The following is a 19,712-nucleotide window of genomic DNA, read 5'->3' on the forward strand; positions in this document are numbered from 1 at the left end:
TTATCAAATTATTCTGGTTTATGATCATAATTATAAACAGTTTGTTTCCGCATTCCAAAACAATGTCAAAATGTACCTTCTGAAGAGGATTTGATGTTAAGTGCGGTCTCAGCGGTTTTCAGTTTTATAGTCACAAACTCACATTAATAATAGGCCTAATTGTTTAATTCTCTGTGTAGCGAGACGTGCTCGTATAGTGGAGTTGAGCTCGGGTTAAACGCCTGCGGGTTCAAGCACTCATAACTAAACCTAAACAAACCTGCTTGAGATACGAATCTACGTTCGAAAATGATATAAATAGCTTGTTAGCAGGGGGATTTTACACTTGAACTCAACTTTCGTGCGATATTAAGTGACGAAGTCAAGTCATAGTTTGAGTGTTCACTCAGTTTTGAGTGCTGTCGATTTCTTGTAAATGGAAGATAACTTTTATATATATTAGAACTTTTTCCTCGAAATTCTGCGAAAAAAGGAGCATTGCGACAAATACACTGAATTACGATACTTTTTGGTTAACGTCTCGCGATTCTGAGGAAAAAAATGCAAGAAAAGGTCTCAGTTGGGAGACAAAAAAAAAAACTGCAGTTAATACGTAGATAGATCGTTGTTCTTTTATGTGGCAGAAAAAAGTTTTAGCGGCAATATGTAAAAAAAAAGGTGCATGTCTGAGTTTAATCAAGTTGGGAATTAGCCAAGCAGAAATTACCATCACTCATGTTTGTTGGAATTCTGCCTTATACCAAATATAATTTCACTATTCATACAATAAAGAACCAACCAGGAGAATAGTGGTTCCATTAGAAACTTTAATATAGTATAAATAAAAAAAAACTTCAAGAGCATATAGCAGTTAAAAAGAAACAAATTAAAACATTGTAAACCTTGTAAATAATTGTGCGTCCATAAACATTAAAATGCCACAATCAATTTTATCACTTCATATGTTTTGGTCTTTTTTTCCCCTTAAGGGATAAATAAAGTTCACAGGCAGAAACACAAGCAGTTCCTCTGGCTTTATAAAAGGCCGCTCAGTCGTTCACTGACTTCCCAAAGCTTTTTGGCCACCGCATCATCTTTGGCTTTGGCACAGACTTCCTCCACAGTGCAGCATGAGAAATAACGTCCACTCAAATGCTCGATTCCTTCCTGAACGGCACAATGAAGAGTTGTTTGGGCCCCGGTTTTTGGGTCCAAGAATAGCAGTCTAGCCACTGGCTCGATGAAAACTTTCTGCCAGAGACTCACATTGCGGGAGAGCTCGGTCTTTACAACACCTGCAAAAGGGTGAAACAATATGTATGCATTCAACCCAACTGATCAGGGATTAAACATCTTCAATAGAGAATATAAAAGATGCACGTTTATCAGGTTTATCTCAAAAAAAAAAAAAAAAAGGAAATGGCTCTGAGCGTTCCAGATGATAGGCTAGATTAGTATCAATGATCTGGAATTCACACGCAAAAACTAAGGGTCTCATTCATATATTTTACTCATGTACTTCTTCATTTCATTATTTATCATTTTAAATCGTTTCATTCATACTGGGAGTGGGATTTTGCACTTCAGTGTATCCAGTTGGTAGAAAACATACTGATTTCATGAACAAATAAGTGCGTATTCATGATTAGTACACAACACGTTGTGAATGGCCATGGTCATGTGATTGTGAAATCATGGTTGATGTAGTACATTAGAATTTCACTTGTACTACCCATATTAAAACTACATGTACGAAATGTTTTCATGAAGTTTCAAACCAAATGTAGTACTCACTATACACTATGAACTTTCGGATGGAGCTTCTGTTATTATATGGTCAAAAGGTGTGGTCATATTTACCACTTTGAGGATGAAGTCCAATTAATTCAAAAGAAATCGGCACAATTGGAAACTGTGTGTGTGTGAAACTTTTGTCCACACAGATTTTACAATGGGTTTGTCATATTTGCCACGTTGGCCAACAGAAAATTGCTTGGTTTGAAAGTCACTTCTGTGTGACTTTTGACAACATCCCCTTTTTTTGGATGGTTACATTTTGCCGAAAATTCACTAGAGTCACCTCACCTTAAGAACAATGAAGAAAAAAAATGGTTTTGAAAATTTTCACAGAGGCATTGCTTGTCAAATTCTTATCCTTTAAATGACCACAAAAAAAAATAACTACCATAATTTACTCAACCTTGTGACATTCCAAACCACTAGGTCTCTTCATTTGTGGAACGCAAAAAGAGGAATTTGAGTGATGTACAAACAAATGGAAAGAGAGTCATACAGGTTTTGAATAACATAAGGGTGGGTGAATAATGACAGATCTTCAACTTGATAAACTATTCCTTCAAGTATGATTTACCTGGATGAACACTGTAGCAGGTGACGTTTGTGCCCTTCAGTCTCTTGGCCAGTTCGTGAGTGAACAGCACATTACAGAGTTTGCTGTTGCAGTAGGCCTGGAAGAACTGCCAGCTGTATCTCCCTGACCCCAGGTCTTTGGTGGTAACAAGAGAATCGAAATCAATCTTGCCCCAGCGATAGGCCATGGAGGACAGCGTGACAACACGAGCAGCAGGACTCTCCTTCAGACGATCCAGCAGAAGACATGTGAGCAGAAAATGGCCGAGATGGTTGACACCAAACTCTATGCCAAAACCATCCTCGGTTCGACCATCTGCCACAAGACCTAAACATAAAAATCACTTGAAAGCCATGCCATGTGTGGAACATAATACTCAGTATTCAATCAAGATATCCAGACATTGCTTACAATCTGATTTGAAACAGAATTGATGGTTTGGCTTACCTGCATTATTGATGAGCAGATCCAGTTTTGACTCTGATTTGAGGAAGTTTTCAGCAAACGCTCGTACAGATTTGAAGCTTCCAAGATCAAGCTCCATAAACAGGATATCATTGCTTCCTGTGGCCTGAACAACAAATACGGGCTCAGTAAACACTCAAAACTCTTGAATCAGTGGTCAGAGGTGATGGTCCTCACCTTCTTGATGTCATTTATAGCAGACTCGGCTTTCTTCTGGTTTCTGCAGGCCAGAATGACTCTTACTCCACGACCTGCCAGGTCTAGAGCTGTGGCCTTACCGATACCAGTATTCCCGCCTGAAAGAAACATCAAGCCAAACATCTCTCATTACCACAGAAAACACGTGCAGGCTTTCCTCGGCGTCCCAAAGCTACCGTGAAGGATACAAACGCGTTTTAAGAATGATTAAAAAAAACACTTGCCTGTAATAATAGCCGTTTTCCCGGTCATGTCAGCGGTTCCTTTACATTTTGACTTCTTAAACAACGTCTCCACCAAAACGACATAAAGAGCCGCGACGAGCGCACCGGCGATGAGGAGGTGAATCATGTTTGTGATCCGCTGGAGGAGTCTGCGCCTGCGGGCGGTTTTATGTAGTGCGCCCGGGCCAGAGCCTGATAAACCGGTCCGGGTTTTTCTCCATCTCCGCATGAGTGCTCACCGAAACCAGTTTTCACGTGTTCAAGAGAACAAAAGACCGTTCAAGGCCAAGGACTGCTCATTTATCTTAATATCTTGGCATATTTTATTTACAAATGGGGTACAAAATAGAGCTGGAAACTCTTGAAAATGGAGTAGCCTACTTTTGTTTTGACATAACGAATCAGTTAAAGGTGCTTACATATTCATAATGTGTTGATCGATCTTTGAATTATATTTTACCAAAATATGGGTCTAAAACCATGATATTTTTTTTATATTTTTTTTAATTACCAATAAAGTATTAAATAATCATCACAAGTAAACAATTTATAGAAAACACACACAAACAAGGTTGTAAATTAAATTTAAGTTTTAATTCAATTCAAAATTATGTATCTTTTTTCCCTTACAAACAACGTTTGGTAACATGTTAAGACCAAATACAGCAAATGCCACAGTTTGTGTTAGAACTGACAAAATTCTATCATTATAGGTACTATATTTAAAAAATGTGATTTATTCTGGTGATGGCAAAGATAAATTTCAGCAGCCATTACACAAGACTGATTCACATGATTCTTAAAAAAAATGTATATTAAATTTGTAGTAGTTATTGGTAAAACTGAAGGAACATGCCATAATTGACGTATTTGTGACACCTGCAATTCGCAGGTGATGATGCATATTGTTTTTTTATTAAACCACTTACATATTCTAACTGGGAGAGGTGACACATTCAGCTCAGTAAGGCTTCGGTGTCCCCAGACACACCCTTTGAGTTACGTCTTTACTTTGGCATGACAAAGATACATTATTTATACAGTGGAAACCTTGTAAACTTCAGGAAATTAAAACGTATCATATACAGAGCGGTTTGTGTTGCATTCAAAATGTGTATACAAACGCTATCTGTAAAACAATCAAAGAACATTTTTATCAGAAGAGTTAACAGCTCCTTTTGCGGTCAGAGCATGTTATGAACGGCAACATTTTACTGACACAGGCTATTTATAATATGCAGAAACACAGATTTATCTAACACAGTTGCCCACGGGTGCCACTATATGCAAACTGTGCTAGTCCAAATCTGTGTTTCATTTTTATTAGAAGAGTTAACAGCTCCTTTTGCGTTCAGAGCATGTTATGAACGGCAACATTTTACTGACACAGGCTATTTATAATATGCAGAAACACAGATTTATCTAACACAGTTGCCCACGGGTGCCACTATATGCAAACTGTGCTAGTCCAAATCCATACAGGTGTAATGAAACTGATGATTTCACGCTAAACCAACAAGCCTCTCGCTGACTTCCCAAAGCTTTTTGGCTACTGCATCATCTCTGGCTTTAGCAGAAACATTCTGCACCGCACAGCTAGAGAAGTAGCGTCCACTTAAGGGTTCAATACCCTCTTGAAGTGCACAGTAAAGAGACGTCTGAGCTCCAGATTCCACGTCCGAAAAGAAAAGCAGCAAAATTGGTGCCATGAACAGCCGCCACCATAAATTGCTGTGGCGACCAATGTCCGTTTTGATGGCCCCTACAAAATAATTCAGCATTGATTACTTACGACTCACGATATTTTATCAAGCACTGATTTCTAAAGAATAAAGAACACAGACTGACCTGGATGAAGACTGTAGCAGGTGACATTTGTGCCTTTGAGTTTCTTGGCCAGTTCATGCGTAAACAGGACATTGCAGAGTTTGCTGTGACTGTACGTCCCTAATAAGGCCACTGCAGAATTTCCTAAACCCAAATCTTTATGAGTGTTGATGCAGTCAAAATCAATTTTTCCCCAGGAATGGGCCATTGAAGAGACTGTCACAACTCTGCTTGGGCCGCACTCTTTTAACCTTTCCAACAGCAGGATGGTTAACAGAAAATGACCGAGGTGATTGACGCCAAAGATCCTTCCAAAGCCATCCTCAGTTTTGCCATCAATTACAAGTCCTACAAAAACAGAAACATCAATACTAAGGTTTTAAACATAAGATTTGAAATTAGTTATCTTCAAAAGTCTTCATTGCAATTGCATATATTTAATATCTACCTGCATTGTTGATAAGAATGTCCAATCTGGATTCTTTCTTGAGAAAGTTTTCAGTGAAAGACCTAACAGATTTCAGACTGGCCAGATCCAAGTGCATATACAACACCTCTTTGTTTCCTGATTCCTGTGTGCCAGTCACATCAGTTTATTGATTTCACATGCATAGATTCACAGATTTCATACATTCCTAAATTAATTCTGCAAATTTATATAGCAGCATCACAGATTTGTGCAATAATACAGCATGCTACTGATATGGATAAGACTGTATCATCTGCACAGTGATTGGCTGGGAGTAGTTGCACCTCATCATTGTTTCACTCACATTATGAGATCACGTGACAATAATATCAAACCGGTTTGAAAATAGCATCTTTGATAGCTTAAAGGGACAATAAGTAACTTTTTAGGTATTTTATTATCTAAAATCAATATTTTTATTCATAAATATGGCCTCAATGGTATACAAATACCTATGCCAATGTTTAAACTAATCCTTGTAAATGAAGAATTTATTATCTTTATATACATGGGACGGGTAGGTCGACGGAGGCTTCCATGTAGTTCGGCCATCTTGCAAAACTATAATAGCAGAGAGGGACAAAAAGTACTAAGCCAACGCGTTTCCACAACGCGTTTTCGGTCAGAGCCAGAAACGCAGGTGCAGAGCAGTGAGAGGCGCTTGAAACTGCACCGGCAAGTTTAAAAGTCTGGATTGCATTCTTATTATGGACCATACATATGCCGCGCCACAGGAGAAGAAAACATCGTCGCCAAAACAGTCAAAAAATAGAACATAAAAGGAAATGTGACCGTAGATTACAGAAAACAAGAGTTAATGTCGGGGAAGCTTTTTCTAGGTGGAAAGAGCTAATGCTTGATACAGATTTCAAAAGAGACGCTGAAGTGGCCAGTTTTCTTCTCGACAGGTAAGTCAGTGTTACAATCTATATTATAATTTTTTTTTATATCTAACAATGCATATAATTCAGAAAATATAACGAATAAAGAAGACATAACTACTAATTACAATATTTCATGTTTTCCACAGTCAGTAATTCATACTGTAACATTCGTTTGTTAGTTGTCATGTTGCAGTTTGTTTGAAATAACACACCTGTTCACCTGAAGGAAAACTCGACGAAGTGCTATTAGAAGACATCCTGTCAAAGCTTTTTGGTACATATGGCCTACCATAGATGCAACGCGCATTTGAAAAAGCGAGGCGCTGGAGAGCAAAATTAGTTTGAATGCAAAATACAATTTCACCACTAGATGGGAGTAATTCCTACTTAGTGTCCCTTTAAGACAGGATAGGATCACATTGCTGACCATGCGCTAGTAAAATAAATACAGTCTATTTTGATTTCATGCAGACTTTAATATTTAGTATCTTTGTGAAGATTAACTCACTTTATAATATCAATAATATAGATTTTACACTCTAACGTCAAACAATATATATTTCAGCAAACATTTTTGCACTTTCTCAGAATAACTTGTGTGTTAAACAAAAGTCTAACCATTAACATTTACCTCATTTGCACTTTCAGTCACTGTATATGTTAAAAAAATCTAAAAAATAAAAAAATCTCAGGTTCCTCATCCCCTTTTTTTCAGGTTTTTTAAATAAAAAATGATTTATTGTTAATTTAGCTTACAGCAGTTTTAAAGGGGTCAGATGATGCAATCTCAAGTTTTCCTTTCTCTTTGGAGTGTTACAAGCTGTTGAAAGTGAAAAAAGTGAAAGTGAAGTGACATTCAGCCAAGTATGGTGACCCATACTCAGAATTTGTGCTCTGCATTTAACCCATCCGAAATGCACACACACAGAGCAGTGAACACACACACACACACTGTGAGTACACACCCGGAGCAGTGGGCAGCCATTTATGCTGCGGCGCCCGGGGAGCAGTTGGGGGTTCGATGCCTTGCTCAAGGGCACCTAAGTCATGGTATTGAAGGTGGAGAGAGAACTGTACATGCACTCCCCCCACCCACAATTCCGTCCAGCCCGAGACTAGAACTCACAACCCTTCGATTGGGAGTCCAACCCTCTAACCATTAGGCCACGACTTCTTGGTGCATAGATAAGATCCCTAAAAGTTGCAAAGACTAAAGTCTCAACTCCAAAGAGATAGGCTATTCTTTATAAAAGTTAAAGGTTCCCTTCTTCGTGATCCCATGTTTTAAACTTTAGTTAGTGTGCAATGTTGTTGTTAGAGTATAAATAATATCTGTAAAATTCTAAAGCTCAAAGTTCAATGCCAAGTGAGATATTTTATTTAACAGAATTCGCCTACAAATAACGACCCGTTTGGACTACAGCCCCCTAGTTCCTGCAGTAATGACGTCACTAAAACAGTTTTTTGACTAACCTCAGCCCAAATGAATACACAAACAGGGGGCGTGGTCTTGTTGCGCTCGACGGAGAAGAAGGAAGAGCTGCTTTTGTGTTTGCCATGTCGTTGAAACGCTGTTAAGAGTCCAATTATCTTTGTTTGGGCTTCCCAGAGACGCTTTACTTGGAGATTAATGATTACAATTTATGTTTAACTCGGTTCTCAAAAATTATAATCCACATGTAAAACTATGTGAAGCACTTGTTGCTGAGGACAACTTCCTCAATCTCAATCAGTTTAATGCCGGATTCGCACAAAGATTATTCTTGAAAGATGGAGCAGTTCTCTTTGTCTTGAGAAGGCGTTGTTTATGGACCACAACCGGTAAGTGTGTTTTATTATTTAAATTGGTGCCTGTAACAGTTTCTGTAACTTATTACACAAAGGGCAACGCTGTTTAGCTTTGTTAACTCGATGTTAGGGCTGTGCAAAAAAAAAAAAAAACGAATGCGATTTTCATGTGCATCTTGTCAGTAAAAAGGCTCCTGTGATTATAAATACATCTCCAGCAAATGCGTTTTAGCCCAATCAGGTTACCAGGAGGGCCGCATGCACTCAGCTGGTGTTGAATCACAACACAGGAACCGCTGGCCAATCAGAACTCGTTACTATTTCTGAAGGAGGGACTTTATAGAACAGGGAAGTCATCAGCCCGTTTTTATGATAGTGAAAACAGAGGTATACAGATAGGTGAATTGTGTGAAAAATACTGTTATTTACACGCGAAACATGAACACATGTTATATTGTACACTGTAAACACAATCCAAGCTTCAAAAAAAGTGCGAATAACGGGACCTTTAAGACTTATCCACACCCTCCTAAAATGCCTTATTAAAACATGCCCCATGTCTAGGTCACTGTGCGGGAAGATTTGCATAAATGCCCAAATGTTTATGCAAAGAAAGAAGGCGTAACTTTCTCGCTGTAGCGCTGTCTATTGTTGGCTCTGCCACCCTGAAGCTGTTTGAAAGTGAAACTACTTTGTTTGGCCTTCAAAAAGAGGACACCACTAGAAATCAGTGATTAAATTGTATTGACAACCCTGTTTCCGAACAGTTCAATCCAAATATTCAGATGTGTGCAGCACATTTTACGGAGGATTTGTTTTCTGAACCTGGGAGAGTACGAGGTCGGCTGTGCACAAAGGCTGTTTCTATAAAGGGCCAATTTCAACTTTGCAACAGTCTGTTTTCATAGGTGAAGAATTTGCCACTGATGATTCAAACGCAAGTATTGAGCAGTTTAGAGTAGTGCTGGTTGTATGATGTTTCTCCAATCACAAATGCAGACATGGTTTTATGATTAGGTGGCGTGATATGCAACACAACACGTAAAAAGACAGTATAAGTCTTTATAATCAGTAATTATGACCTCACTGGATGAATGCCTTGTTTGTCATGGGTTTTATTATTTTTGTCTCGTCCCACCGGGACACGGCATCACAGTATGGTAAAGGGTGTAACATTTCCGTCAGGCGCTTGAGGTATTCGGCCAATCACAACGTACTGGATAGGTGGCCAATCAGAGCACACCTAGCTGTTCAGAATGATGAGCTATGCAAAAATCAGAAAGGTAGGGCATAAAGGAGCATACAGTATGTGGAAAATAATGTTTTTTTTTTTTTTTTTACCCTTAAACCACATAAAAACGATCAACAGGCTTAAATATGCCGTTATGATTCAAAGAGCTAATAAAGTAATAAGGTGTTTACTGTAATCTACTAACCTTTTTAAAATAATATCTTTTTTTTATAAGATAACAATCAACAGTTAAAATATATAACTTGTGAAAGTAAACACGACCTGATATTTGAATGCAGCGGAGTGGTTTTGCATGAAACGCGCCCCCTTGTGGACTTTTAACTTCCGTCTTATTATTTAGAAACGGCCATTAATCTCAACAGCGGTCATTATATAATGCTCGCCTCGCTCTCACCCTTTGGATGTCTGTGACAGCAGCCCGAGCTCGGCTTTCGTCCCTGCAGGCTAGAATCACTCGAGCTCCCCTTTTCGCCAGATCCAGCGCGGTGGCTTTGCCGATGCCAGTGTTTGCTCCTGCAATTAAACCAGCTTAAAATGTCACTCTTGGCTATTCAGTTCCTGACCAAGAAACGCCTGTGCGAACGTTAGTGGACGAGTTGTCAATTTTGCGTTGTGTAACGAGAAGAGTCAAATCTGCAAAAGCGGTTTTAAATTGTCAATAATAATAAAATGAGGACATGCGTGACTGGTTGCAGAGAATATCAAATGCACTAAAACCGAGCACATACCGGTCACGATCACGGTCTTCCCGTGCAGCTTGGCCATACTTTTACATTTTGGCAGGTGCAACACCGTCACGCACAGCAGCAGGTAAAACCCGACGAGTCCTCCGCAAATGAGCAGAACGGTAAACATCATATTCAGACGATCAGAGCAATAACTGCTATATTTGCTTATGAAAGACCTCGGTCTCCTTCAGACCAGGAACAGGAAGACGAGCCTGGAGCCAAAAACCCCCTCCTGTAAAGTCTGTTCAGATTACACAACCAAAGCCCAGACACTCACAGCTATTGTACTGAACATTACACCACTGTTGAGCTGATTAAATTCATTACACTAAATATTTGTTATAGTTTCTGAGGAAACTGACCTGAAATAAAAGATGGACCTTTTAGGTGTCAGAGGTATCTAAATGATTGAAACACCCTGTTTATATCAGCCCTTCATCGTAAATGTATCCGATTCAAGCTTGTCCAATTATACACTAGATGAAAATGTTAAGTATGTTTTTTTTAGTACCCCTTTAAACCAACTAAATTGTTTGCATCATGCAAAAGGCAGGCATCAGAATATATGTACTGTAGATTTTTAAAAACCCCTTGATATAAAAATAATAGTAATGCTAACTTTAGAAAACTACTAATCTTACAGAAGAGCAGGCTGACACAAAGCACAAAACACAAAGCTACTGAATTTCTAAAACATGTTATTTAAAATCTGGTTTGTATTTACATTTTTGACATAAGAACCTGGTGAAAACTAAATTACGGAACCACATGAAACAGACACATAAAAGGACTGAACAGCAACCAAATAATGCACAACAGAAATAATACAAACTGGAGCACTTTTTTGCACTGAATCCTGTGGATCTTTGGCTATTCACATGGATACTTACATATATGTACATGAGTCTCTTTGCACACCAAAGAAACACCAGGTCTGACTGCGCTCCGGTGGACGTACATAAATAAAAGCATCCGTTTTTATAAACAAAAATTAAAATGTGTATTTATATAAAAACTATTGTTACTGGCACAAAATAGAACATGTTTTGATGTTTTTCTTTTACATGTGAAAACTGCTCATTGGTTCTGAGCATAGATCAAAGTTCATGATCAAAGTTTCCCTTTAAAAATGCAAGTTTTGCATTGAGACAAGAAAAAGTGTGCAACCTGCCAAAAAAGTCTGAAAGAAACTAGAAAAAAAGTCACCTCATGCAAGTGTGTAAACAATTAAATAATTAGGAAACCGTTTAAATTGTACAAGTAGAAGCTTTAAGGGTTAAGTTACAAGATTGTGTTGGAGCAGAGGAGGCGTGGCCTTGCTCAGCTGCTCCCCCTGTTGGCCAGGTGTGGGAGTGAGGCTGCAGGTGGTGAGCTCCTCTCGAAGCGGCTTGTTGGCGAACTCAGTGATACTGAATATAAACTGCAAGCAGCCCAGTTTGACGTGGCTTCCGTGATGGAGGAGTGCAGTGCCTTCCCATCCTGCGCCACTGCCTCCAATCAAACTGGAGCTGCTGTTTTTACATTTACACGGAGTGATGGAAGCATCGTGGGACATGCAGCTCATAACTCCACCCTCTGTTGTTGAAGCCACGCCCACTGCAGACTCCTCCTGCTCCTTTTTTCTGCAGCGTCCTACAAACACACTTGAGTTAATACTAAAGCTTACTCTGCAACGTTTTCATGAAATGGAAATCACCGTTATCTATTTTCTAAATGCATGTTATTGACAATGCATTTTTCATCTTCCCCATCTGGGAAGAGAAATAACTCACGGATGATGTTCTGCACTTTGGCTAGCAGGTTGCTGGATGGACTCTGGTTCATCTTCTCAGAGAAGTCACAGGAATATAATACGTTGTCGACGGTTGTCCCGTGTTCGCTGTAGTTCAGCAGTTCATACTGCTTTGTATTCTGCAGAAGGAGAGAACAAACGTGTGTACGTGTAAATGACCTCCTTTGTGCTTAAAGCATGTTCAATGTTTAAAATCGCATACCTCATCATAAAATATACAGGCATGTTTCCCTGAAACGTAGTTACAATGCCCATAGTTTGTAAGGCACACGTCCATATCAGCACCTGCAATGAGAAAACATAGTTGTACTGAACAGTGTAGGATGACGCATTTACTGCAGCCACAGAATGATAATCACCTGTCCCGATGTAAAGACTCCTGTAGCACATATTTACAGCCATTCCCTTTTCCGAGGCCGAACACAATGAAGCTCTTGCCTGCACTTCCCTGTTTTGGGCTGAAATGAAACCTCAAGAATTTATTCCCTGAAGGTAACACAAATTTAGAAAAAAGCATAATGAATAATAAATCTCATACCTTCACTGTGTTTCCTGCCAGTGGGTGATACAGTCAAAGAGGAACTGCTCTCAACAGGAGAGGCTTTCGATTCAAAGAGCTGCTGAATCCTCTGCCATGCTAAAAGCTTGATAAATTTATCATCCAATGAGCCAAGCTCAACTTCTGCAAAAAAAAACAGGGTTTCAGAATGCGTACAAAAGGCTGCCAACTTTTGAAGTGTTTTGTTTAATATAGCTCAAGTAATAATAATAATGAACCTAATAAAATAATTATTTTATTATCAATTTGATATGTGTGACCCTGGACCACAAAACCAGTAATGAGTATCAAATTTTCAAAATTGAGATTTATCTATTATCTATTTATCTTATCAGAAAATAAAAATTGATTATTTCTGACCCCTACAATGTTTTTTTGGCTATAAATATACCCCAGCGACTTAAGAGCGTTTTTGTGCTCCAAGGTCACATATAACAATTTTTCCCCCTAACTGTGCAGGCTTACAAACATACACATGTATTATATATTCTAATTCAACTATGTAAGTTTGCTGAGTATGTATGAAATTCTATGAAAATAGCAGTCCGATTTATGGCAGCTTTATGTATAGATAGATATTAACTGTAATTATGACTGGTTTATTTACTAGCTAATTTCACTGACTTAACTGTAGGGAGCGCCAAAGTCACAAAAATACACAAAACTACATAAATGTTAGAACTAGGAGGGATTATGAATTACAATATCTTTTCAACCTAACTTGAAAAGCAAAACAGAAATATTACAAGATTCCTCTCTGAAACACAAAAAACCCCACCTCCGCTGTCCTGCACGATATCTTTTATTCGTCCGGACAGCTCCAGCATGTTTGGTTCTGTGCGAGAGAAGACGTCACCACTGCCTGACGTCACAGCATCCAAAACAGCATTCCCATCTGATAAGAGTAATCAGCCAATCAATATTTTTAAAGCATCGCTATGTAATAATCAAACTAGAAACTGGAAGGGGATGTAGATTTCTGACCTTTTGACCTGGTGTCTGAGATGCTTTTCTGTGATTTGACTGCATGCGCTCCTGAACATAAAGTAAAGCCTGAGAGTTTTGCTGCTACTGTGTCTGAAGCTGATGTCGTTTTCTCATGGTCACATGATGGAGCGCTGGGTTCAGATTTGACACACACAGGAGGAGAGTCCTCAGTTCTACTACAGGACTTTAAGCTGGCTCTCTCAGTCTTGATCTGTGTTTCAGGGTTGGCATGGTTGGGTGGAGAGGGCGCGTGTAAACGGGACATTTCATGGTCAGTGGTGTTTTCTTGGGTTCTATCAGGACCATGCATTCCATTGGACCGAACCAATCGGTCTACAGGGCCATTTGTGGTCTTACAGTTCTGACACAGTCCATTAGTACATGAGCTACAGGAAACTTTCGGAGCAGTGTTCTGGCTGCCCGTTGAGACGGCACTCTGGCAAGAGTCTCTGGGTTTCAGATCTGTCTTTTCTGTGTGCTCTGAATCCCAAGGAGATGTTTGTCTGTTTCGTAGATGCCTCATAATGCTGCACTGCAGCGAGATGACGTCTTTGAGCCACTACACCATAGCATAATAAAAGCACTGGTTCAGAAACAACACTGAATTCAAAAGCAGAAGCAAACCGCAGGCTGATTATACACACCTGACACTGTTCGTCTTCACTGGCTAAGTGCTGTGGGGCAAACGATTCTGGAAGGCCAGTACAGATCAGTTCCCCTTCACGGATTCCTGCCGTGGCCATCAGAGTAGGTGGGTTCTGATACTGTGACTTAATGGCATCTGGAACCTGCGATTAACCAAGCAATATTTCAACATCATCTCAAGTGTCCATCACTAGTGTCAAACAGTACGTTTAAAAGAGGACAGATTACCTTCAGAGTCTTTCTGCTGTTGGCATGAGCGGTTTGCTGTGTAGGGGGGTGCTGCCGATGTATCCGCTGCAGGAAGTCGAGTTTGACGGCATGCTGGGATATGCGGTCCTGAAACTGGTCAAATAACTGGCAACGGTTGCTGAAGGTCAAGCTCCTCTGGTTCAGCTGTGGGGAAATGAGGAAAATTCATGAGTAGCATGTTTGTAGAGGTCTTTTCCATTTTAGCATATGAAAGTGTCACAATTCAAAAGATACACAAGTTTCTGGTTTCTGTTTTACACAAGCTTCCTTACTACTAGGTTCTGGATGTGGTTGGGACACATCCACCTGCCAGTAGGGAAGGCAGTGAGAGGCGGGTCCAAACAGTCCATATGAAACAAAAGAGGACAATAATCGCACTGGATCAGTGGAGCCAATCGACAGCTCCTGAGAGAAAAAGACAACTATTAATGTATAATATCCTAAAATGGGGCCCTTTTTAAAAATAAATAAATAAATAACATGTATATATTTACAAAAGCTTGTACCTGCTGCATGTATAGCACACCTTCACTGGCAGTGGAACCAGTCCAAAATGGTCCAGTTCATGTTGTGGACGTTTAATGTTCTTGGCTGATAACTCGTCTTTTCGTCTCCTTTTGCTGGTGCCTGAGGCGAGAAAACAGGTACACTGAATCTTAGAATCACATACAGTCTGTTCATAGTATTTTAAAGTGAGATCAGAATGTCCTGTACCTGGAAGTGCGGTCGTGCAAGTGAGGTCATTTGGAAGCTGGAACTGCGTAGGGTTCATTTGCATGGCAGCGGCGATTAGGAGGCCGAATGGTCTTTTGAGTGTGGTTGTGATGTTTGAGAGTTCAGGCTCAGAACCCTGGGCCTCGTCCTCCACATCCAGGAGATATTCCTCCATGTCGTTCTGCTCAGACGGTGTGTCTGTGGAAGAAGTGTTGGAGTTGGGCGTTGCGGGTCGGCTGCTGGGTCGTCTCTCCAAAAGTCGTACCTGAGCGACAGCAGCCCGAAGCCCTGTGCCGCACGACCCCACAGAAGGATCCAGGCGTAATGTCCCACATTCCTGCTCAGGACACGGAGAAGGCATCTGCTTCCCCAGCTGCAGCTCCAACAGACCGTTAATTTGCTCCTTCTTCTGCTCCCTTTTCTGTTAAGAGCCAAAATACAAATAACATGATTTTGAACATTTTTGAACTTAAGGCCTGTTTCTTTCTTTTCTTTTTGTTGTTTTTAAGGACCCACTGGCATAATTGATAAAAAAAATTGTAGAATTAAAGTATAAAGATTTTTCAAACTCATGTGATCAGCTAAGAAAAAAAAGGAAAACCTTTTCTCTCATTCAGTATGACTATACAATAACAACTTAAGAACATAACATCAATTACACAATATAACAATAATTTAAAATATATTACGTTATAAAAATTACATATTACTATTACTCTAATAACATTAATGTAAAATAAATAACTTCAAATGTAACACCATTTTACATTTATGCATTTAGCAGATGCTTTTATTCAAAGCAACTTATTTTTTTATCAGTATGTGCATTCCCTGGGAATTTAACCCATGACCTTTTACGCTGCTAACGCATTGCTCTACCACTGGGGCACAGGAACATCATCTGAAAAATCTTATCTGAAAACTGCAGGGAGAGTTTAAGGCTTCTCTGTTGTATAAACTATTCTCATTTAAAATTTGGAAAGATTACAAAATTATGGGCAAGTTTAAAACTTCGCATAACATGAGTGGTTGTTTCATAACAGACAGGACACCAACCTTCTTGCGAACAGTGCAGCGATGGCACATCCAGTCTCCAGGGGGCAGCATTTCTCTGCACAATGGCGGGTTACTGAGGAAATGTAAACAAAGTCAGAGGTAATACTACAGGCTTAGCACAGAGAAAACATACACTGTTATAGTATGCACAGCCATTCAATACAACAATGAATGATAATGGGACAGCAGACCAGCTTTTTACTTTAGCCTACTTTGAATGTAAAATTTAAAAAAGCAAAAAACCAACAAATTTCTTTTTAAGTTTTAAAGTTTCTAAAACCATGCCCACATTAAACACCTATGCAAGAGATGATTTAAAAGAGGCAACTTTGAATAAGCTATCTATACCCAGCCGGTATTGAGAGGGTAGATCAAAACCTCTCTCTGTAAGAAAGGAGTCTCTCTTTTCTAATGCATTGCACATTTGCAAAAAGATCTATGTTCAAACTACTGATGGTAGATCCTGTAATGAAGTCTAAATGCACCAGGCTCTCAGATTCTATATTACTTCAACAACTGGGTAAAAACATAGCAAATAAAAACCTGTTCTAACTTTCCTATCTATAACTTCCCACAGTTCTTTCAAATACCTGACCTGTTAAGAGAACTTCCTAATGTAGTTTCTATCTGAAGCACATCTGATCAATCCCAGAAACTCTGTAATTTAGAGTCTACACAAATACAGGCCAGTGCGGCAGATTTCCAGTGGCCCATGGCCCACTCTGCACCAGCTGCATGTGTTTCTCCTCAAACACACATGGAATCATTTCACCTCCCAAACAGACGGAATAAACAATGAGAAAATCCGGAGGTGAAATCGATGCGATTCAAACATCCTCCACTGCAGCTGACCGTCTACTACGGCATGAAGTGAGATTAGTCACAATAAAACAAAAAGAGAGACATATCTTTTCTTTCAAACTCTGATGTACATCCGAGTGTAACAGACTAACAAATAAGAAAAAAAAAACTGCACCGCAGGGATTTGGTTATGTGCATCAGTTGTTGACTAGATTTTGAGATGTGGACAGTGCATTCAAAAATGAAGGCAGATGAGCGTTAAAGCTTGCAGGGTTGAATTTTAGCCGGAAGCCCTGCATATGTCATCAAAAAGAAGTCTGTCTTTTATCAACTAAAAAATGTAAACCTGCACGGATTATCTATAACATGCATTTCTAAAACAGATACAGCACATTTTTATTTAATGCTCACGTTAATAAACGAAGCCGATCAAAGATGTGGAAACATCTGACAAAGTGACTTAAGGAAAATCCATCTCATAATCTTAATCTTTTCATAATGGAGACGTGGCCGTGGCGTTCAGATGTCCATAGTTAATGATTATTTATCAGCTCCCTGCTACAGCTTTTCCCTGCTCATGCAAAAAACATCAGCAAATAAATAAACTCTAACACCCAAGATGTTCCAACTGGAGATGCAAGAAGAAACCTCAGCCAAATCCGACGGACATATAGTTGTAATGCATGTGCCCCAACTAAACAAGCATCACAGTCCTCAGCCCAATGTTGTCCTAGCTCCAGCATCACACACACCAGCACTGTAGATGGAAGGCAGCAGGGCAGTGATCACAACACAGCAGGTCCCCTCCTTCCCGGCAGCTGTCACAGGTATCGTGATTGGTGGCCCTGCCGGCTCTCCTGGTGCTCCTGTCCGGTTTCCTGGTCCGCTTCTCTCCATCCTCAGATTTGGGTGGTGCCAGCAGAGTCTGGATTTGCTGCAAGAGACAGATTCAGAAACTCATTAGTGAAACATCTGCCCACTGTTTTCATCACATCAGCCACTCGAGCCATTGTTGGGCCGTGACCGTGAACGCGCGCGCGCCCCAGTGAAGGGAGCCTATGGAATGGATGACATTAGCGAGCAAGAGCTTGTTAGCGGCGGCACTGACAGTGTTAACCGGACACTGAAGAGAGGATTAAACGAGTGCACAAGCGTGTTTGTCTTACCTCCATCAGTCCGCCGGAGGTATCCAGATCGTACACGATCGTCGGGGTCTCCATTTTTCCCCACATCAACACCAGCCCCAACTGGTACTGTCTCCCTCAGCCGCTACGTTACACCACGACTCCTGTCAGATGAAGAGCGTCTGACCTCCAAACAGCCGTGGGATTCCCGCCCGTGTCTGTTGTGGCTCCGCGCGGGCTCTCCGTTAATCGAGCAGGCGCGCAGAGGCCTCTATCCGTGGTGCTGTGCGAGACTCCGGCCCGGCAAGAGAAGGAATAATAAAGACACAGAAATTATCATGAAGTCCATGTTGGAAAGACGTCAAACATCAAGCCTCTCGAAGAAAAAATCCTCCGAGGAACTGGCAACGGCGAAAACCAGACGATTTTCTCCCGGTGAAACAACGACTTAACGGCGGAGCATCTCTGTTGTGATGAAGGAACGCTCGCGCGAACTGACGCACAAACCCGTATGCGCATGCGTCACCCCTTCAGTAGCGCTGGGAATCCAATTCATTTAGAGAATCGGTTCGCTTTAGTGAACAGGTTCAGTAGAATCAATTTACTGATTTTCCATGGAGGAGGGTTATGTAATAAAGAATTAACATTTATGCATCTATATATTAATAGATTTTTAAATAACTATTTATATGATAAATATTTAAATACTGTTCTGAATGACTTTGCATTGTTTATGGTTTTTACAAACCTTAAAACTCTCCAACCAAAGTTTATTTTTATTATTTTTAAGGGATAGTTTACCCAAAATAACTACTCACCTTCCAAACACCTGTTGACAGTGTTGACAGCCTCAGTCACCATCCGCTTCCATGTATTTTCTATACAATACAAGTGAATGGTGACTCAAGGTGCCATTCGGTCATACCAGAGGGAGGAAAGAGGAAATTCATTCATTTGTAATTAAAGAAAATACATTTATCAGGGTGAGTAAATGATGACAGATATTTAAGTTTTGGGTAAAGTCTAAAGTATCCATTGTTTACTGTCGAGTGGTTTACAAACGATTTGTGAATCGGTTAGAATGAATCTTTATAAGGAGCCGGCTCAGAACAACGATTCGTTCGCGGTCGGGCATCACTTACCCGTAAACAGTGGAGCCATCTTGCTCTTTTCCTGTTTATTAATAAAAGCTCTCTGTCGTAGTAGTCATTGTGGGAAACGTCAGTATATCCTTTTTGTGGGTGTGAGGAACTTGTTAAATACATCAACCGGCGAAGGTTGGAAAGCGGATGCCATTATCCGGTTTGTTTACGTGTTCGAGTCTCTTTGTATTGTGAGGGAAAAATCTGGCCTCTGATTGGTCCGTTCTGTCGCCGGCGTGACATGAACCAGTGTGTGAAACGGAAGAAATGAAACAATTTATTTTTGGTGGTTTTGGAATGGACTAATTTTAAAATCTCCAATGAGCACTGAAAAATGGTGGTGAACAATTGTTAATTAATTTATTATGTATATAATATGTAAGCTATCATAGGCTATATGTATAATCTAATTAATTTTCACATTTACATTCATAAAAATTCAACATTCAGAATAAATT

The 19,712-nt window shown here is 39.9% G+C and overlaps 3 protein-coding genes across 4 annotated transcripts; all 3 read right to left on the minus strand.

The window, feature by feature from the left end:
• Positions 1–792: 792 nt before the first annotated feature.
• Positions 793–3,545, minus strand: dhrs13a.2 (dehydrogenase/reductase (SDR family) member 13a, tandem duplicate 2). Its single transcript, XM_026273928.1, has 5 exons — positions 3,238–3,545; positions 2,993–3,111; positions 2,798–2,921; positions 2,351–2,677; positions 793–1,274 (listed from the first exon to the last, which is right to left on the minus strand). Exons 1-5 carry the CDS (start codon positions 3,464–3,466, stop codon positions 1,015–1,017), a joined length of 1,059 nt encoding a protein of 352 aa, XP_026129713.1. The 5' UTR covers positions 3,467–3,545; the 3' UTR covers positions 793–1,014.
• Positions 3,546–4,041: 496 nt separating this feature from the next.
• On the minus strand, positions 4,042–10,640 carry dhrs13a.1 (dehydrogenase/reductase (SDR family) member 13a, tandem duplicate 1). Of its 2 annotated transcripts, XM_026273930.1 has the most exons (6): positions 10,186–10,640; positions 9,852–9,970; positions 5,513–5,636; positions 5,086–5,412; positions 4,712–4,999; positions 4,042–4,544 (listed from the first exon to the last, which is right to left on the minus strand). In XM_026273930.1, the coding sequence occupies exons 1-5, from the start codon at positions 10,313–10,315 to the stop codon at positions 4,740–4,742; spliced, it is 960 nt and encodes a 319-aa protein (XP_026129715.1). In that variant the 5' UTR covers positions 10,316–10,640; the 3' UTR covers positions 4,042–4,544; positions 4,712–4,739. The 2 variants fall into 2 exon arrangements, with proteins under 2 accessions (XP_026129715.1, XP_026129714.1); XM_026273929.1 differs by having other exon boundaries at positions 4,042–4,999; positions 10,186–10,624.
• A 226-nt stretch (positions 10,641–10,866) lies between these two features.
• On the minus strand, positions 10,867–19,458 carry phf12a (PHD finger protein 12a). The gene is made up of 15 exons (XM_026273927.1): positions 18,155–19,458; positions 17,741–17,922; positions 16,188–16,260; positions 15,132–15,552; positions 14,924–15,044; positions 14,690–14,822; positions 14,397–14,561; positions 14,168–14,311; positions 13,521–14,082; positions 13,315–13,431; positions 12,516–12,659; positions 12,337–12,435; positions 12,180–12,262; positions 11,958–12,096; positions 10,867–11,817 (listed from the first exon to the last, which is right to left on the minus strand). The coding sequence occupies exons 1-15, from the start codon at positions 18,218–18,220 to the stop codon at positions 11,462–11,464; spliced, it is 2,805 nt and encodes a 934-aa protein (XP_026129712.1). The 5' UTR covers positions 18,221–19,458; the 3' UTR covers positions 10,867–11,461.
• Positions 19,459–19,712: the final 254 nt, after the last annotated feature.

The sequence above is a fragment of the Carassius auratus genome, chromosome 10 (assembly GCF_003368295.1).
Source record: "Carassius auratus strain Wakin chromosome 10, ASM336829v1, whole genome shotgun sequence".
Taxonomy (NCBI): Eukaryota; Metazoa; Chordata; class Actinopteri; order Cypriniformes; family Cyprinidae; genus Carassius; species Carassius auratus.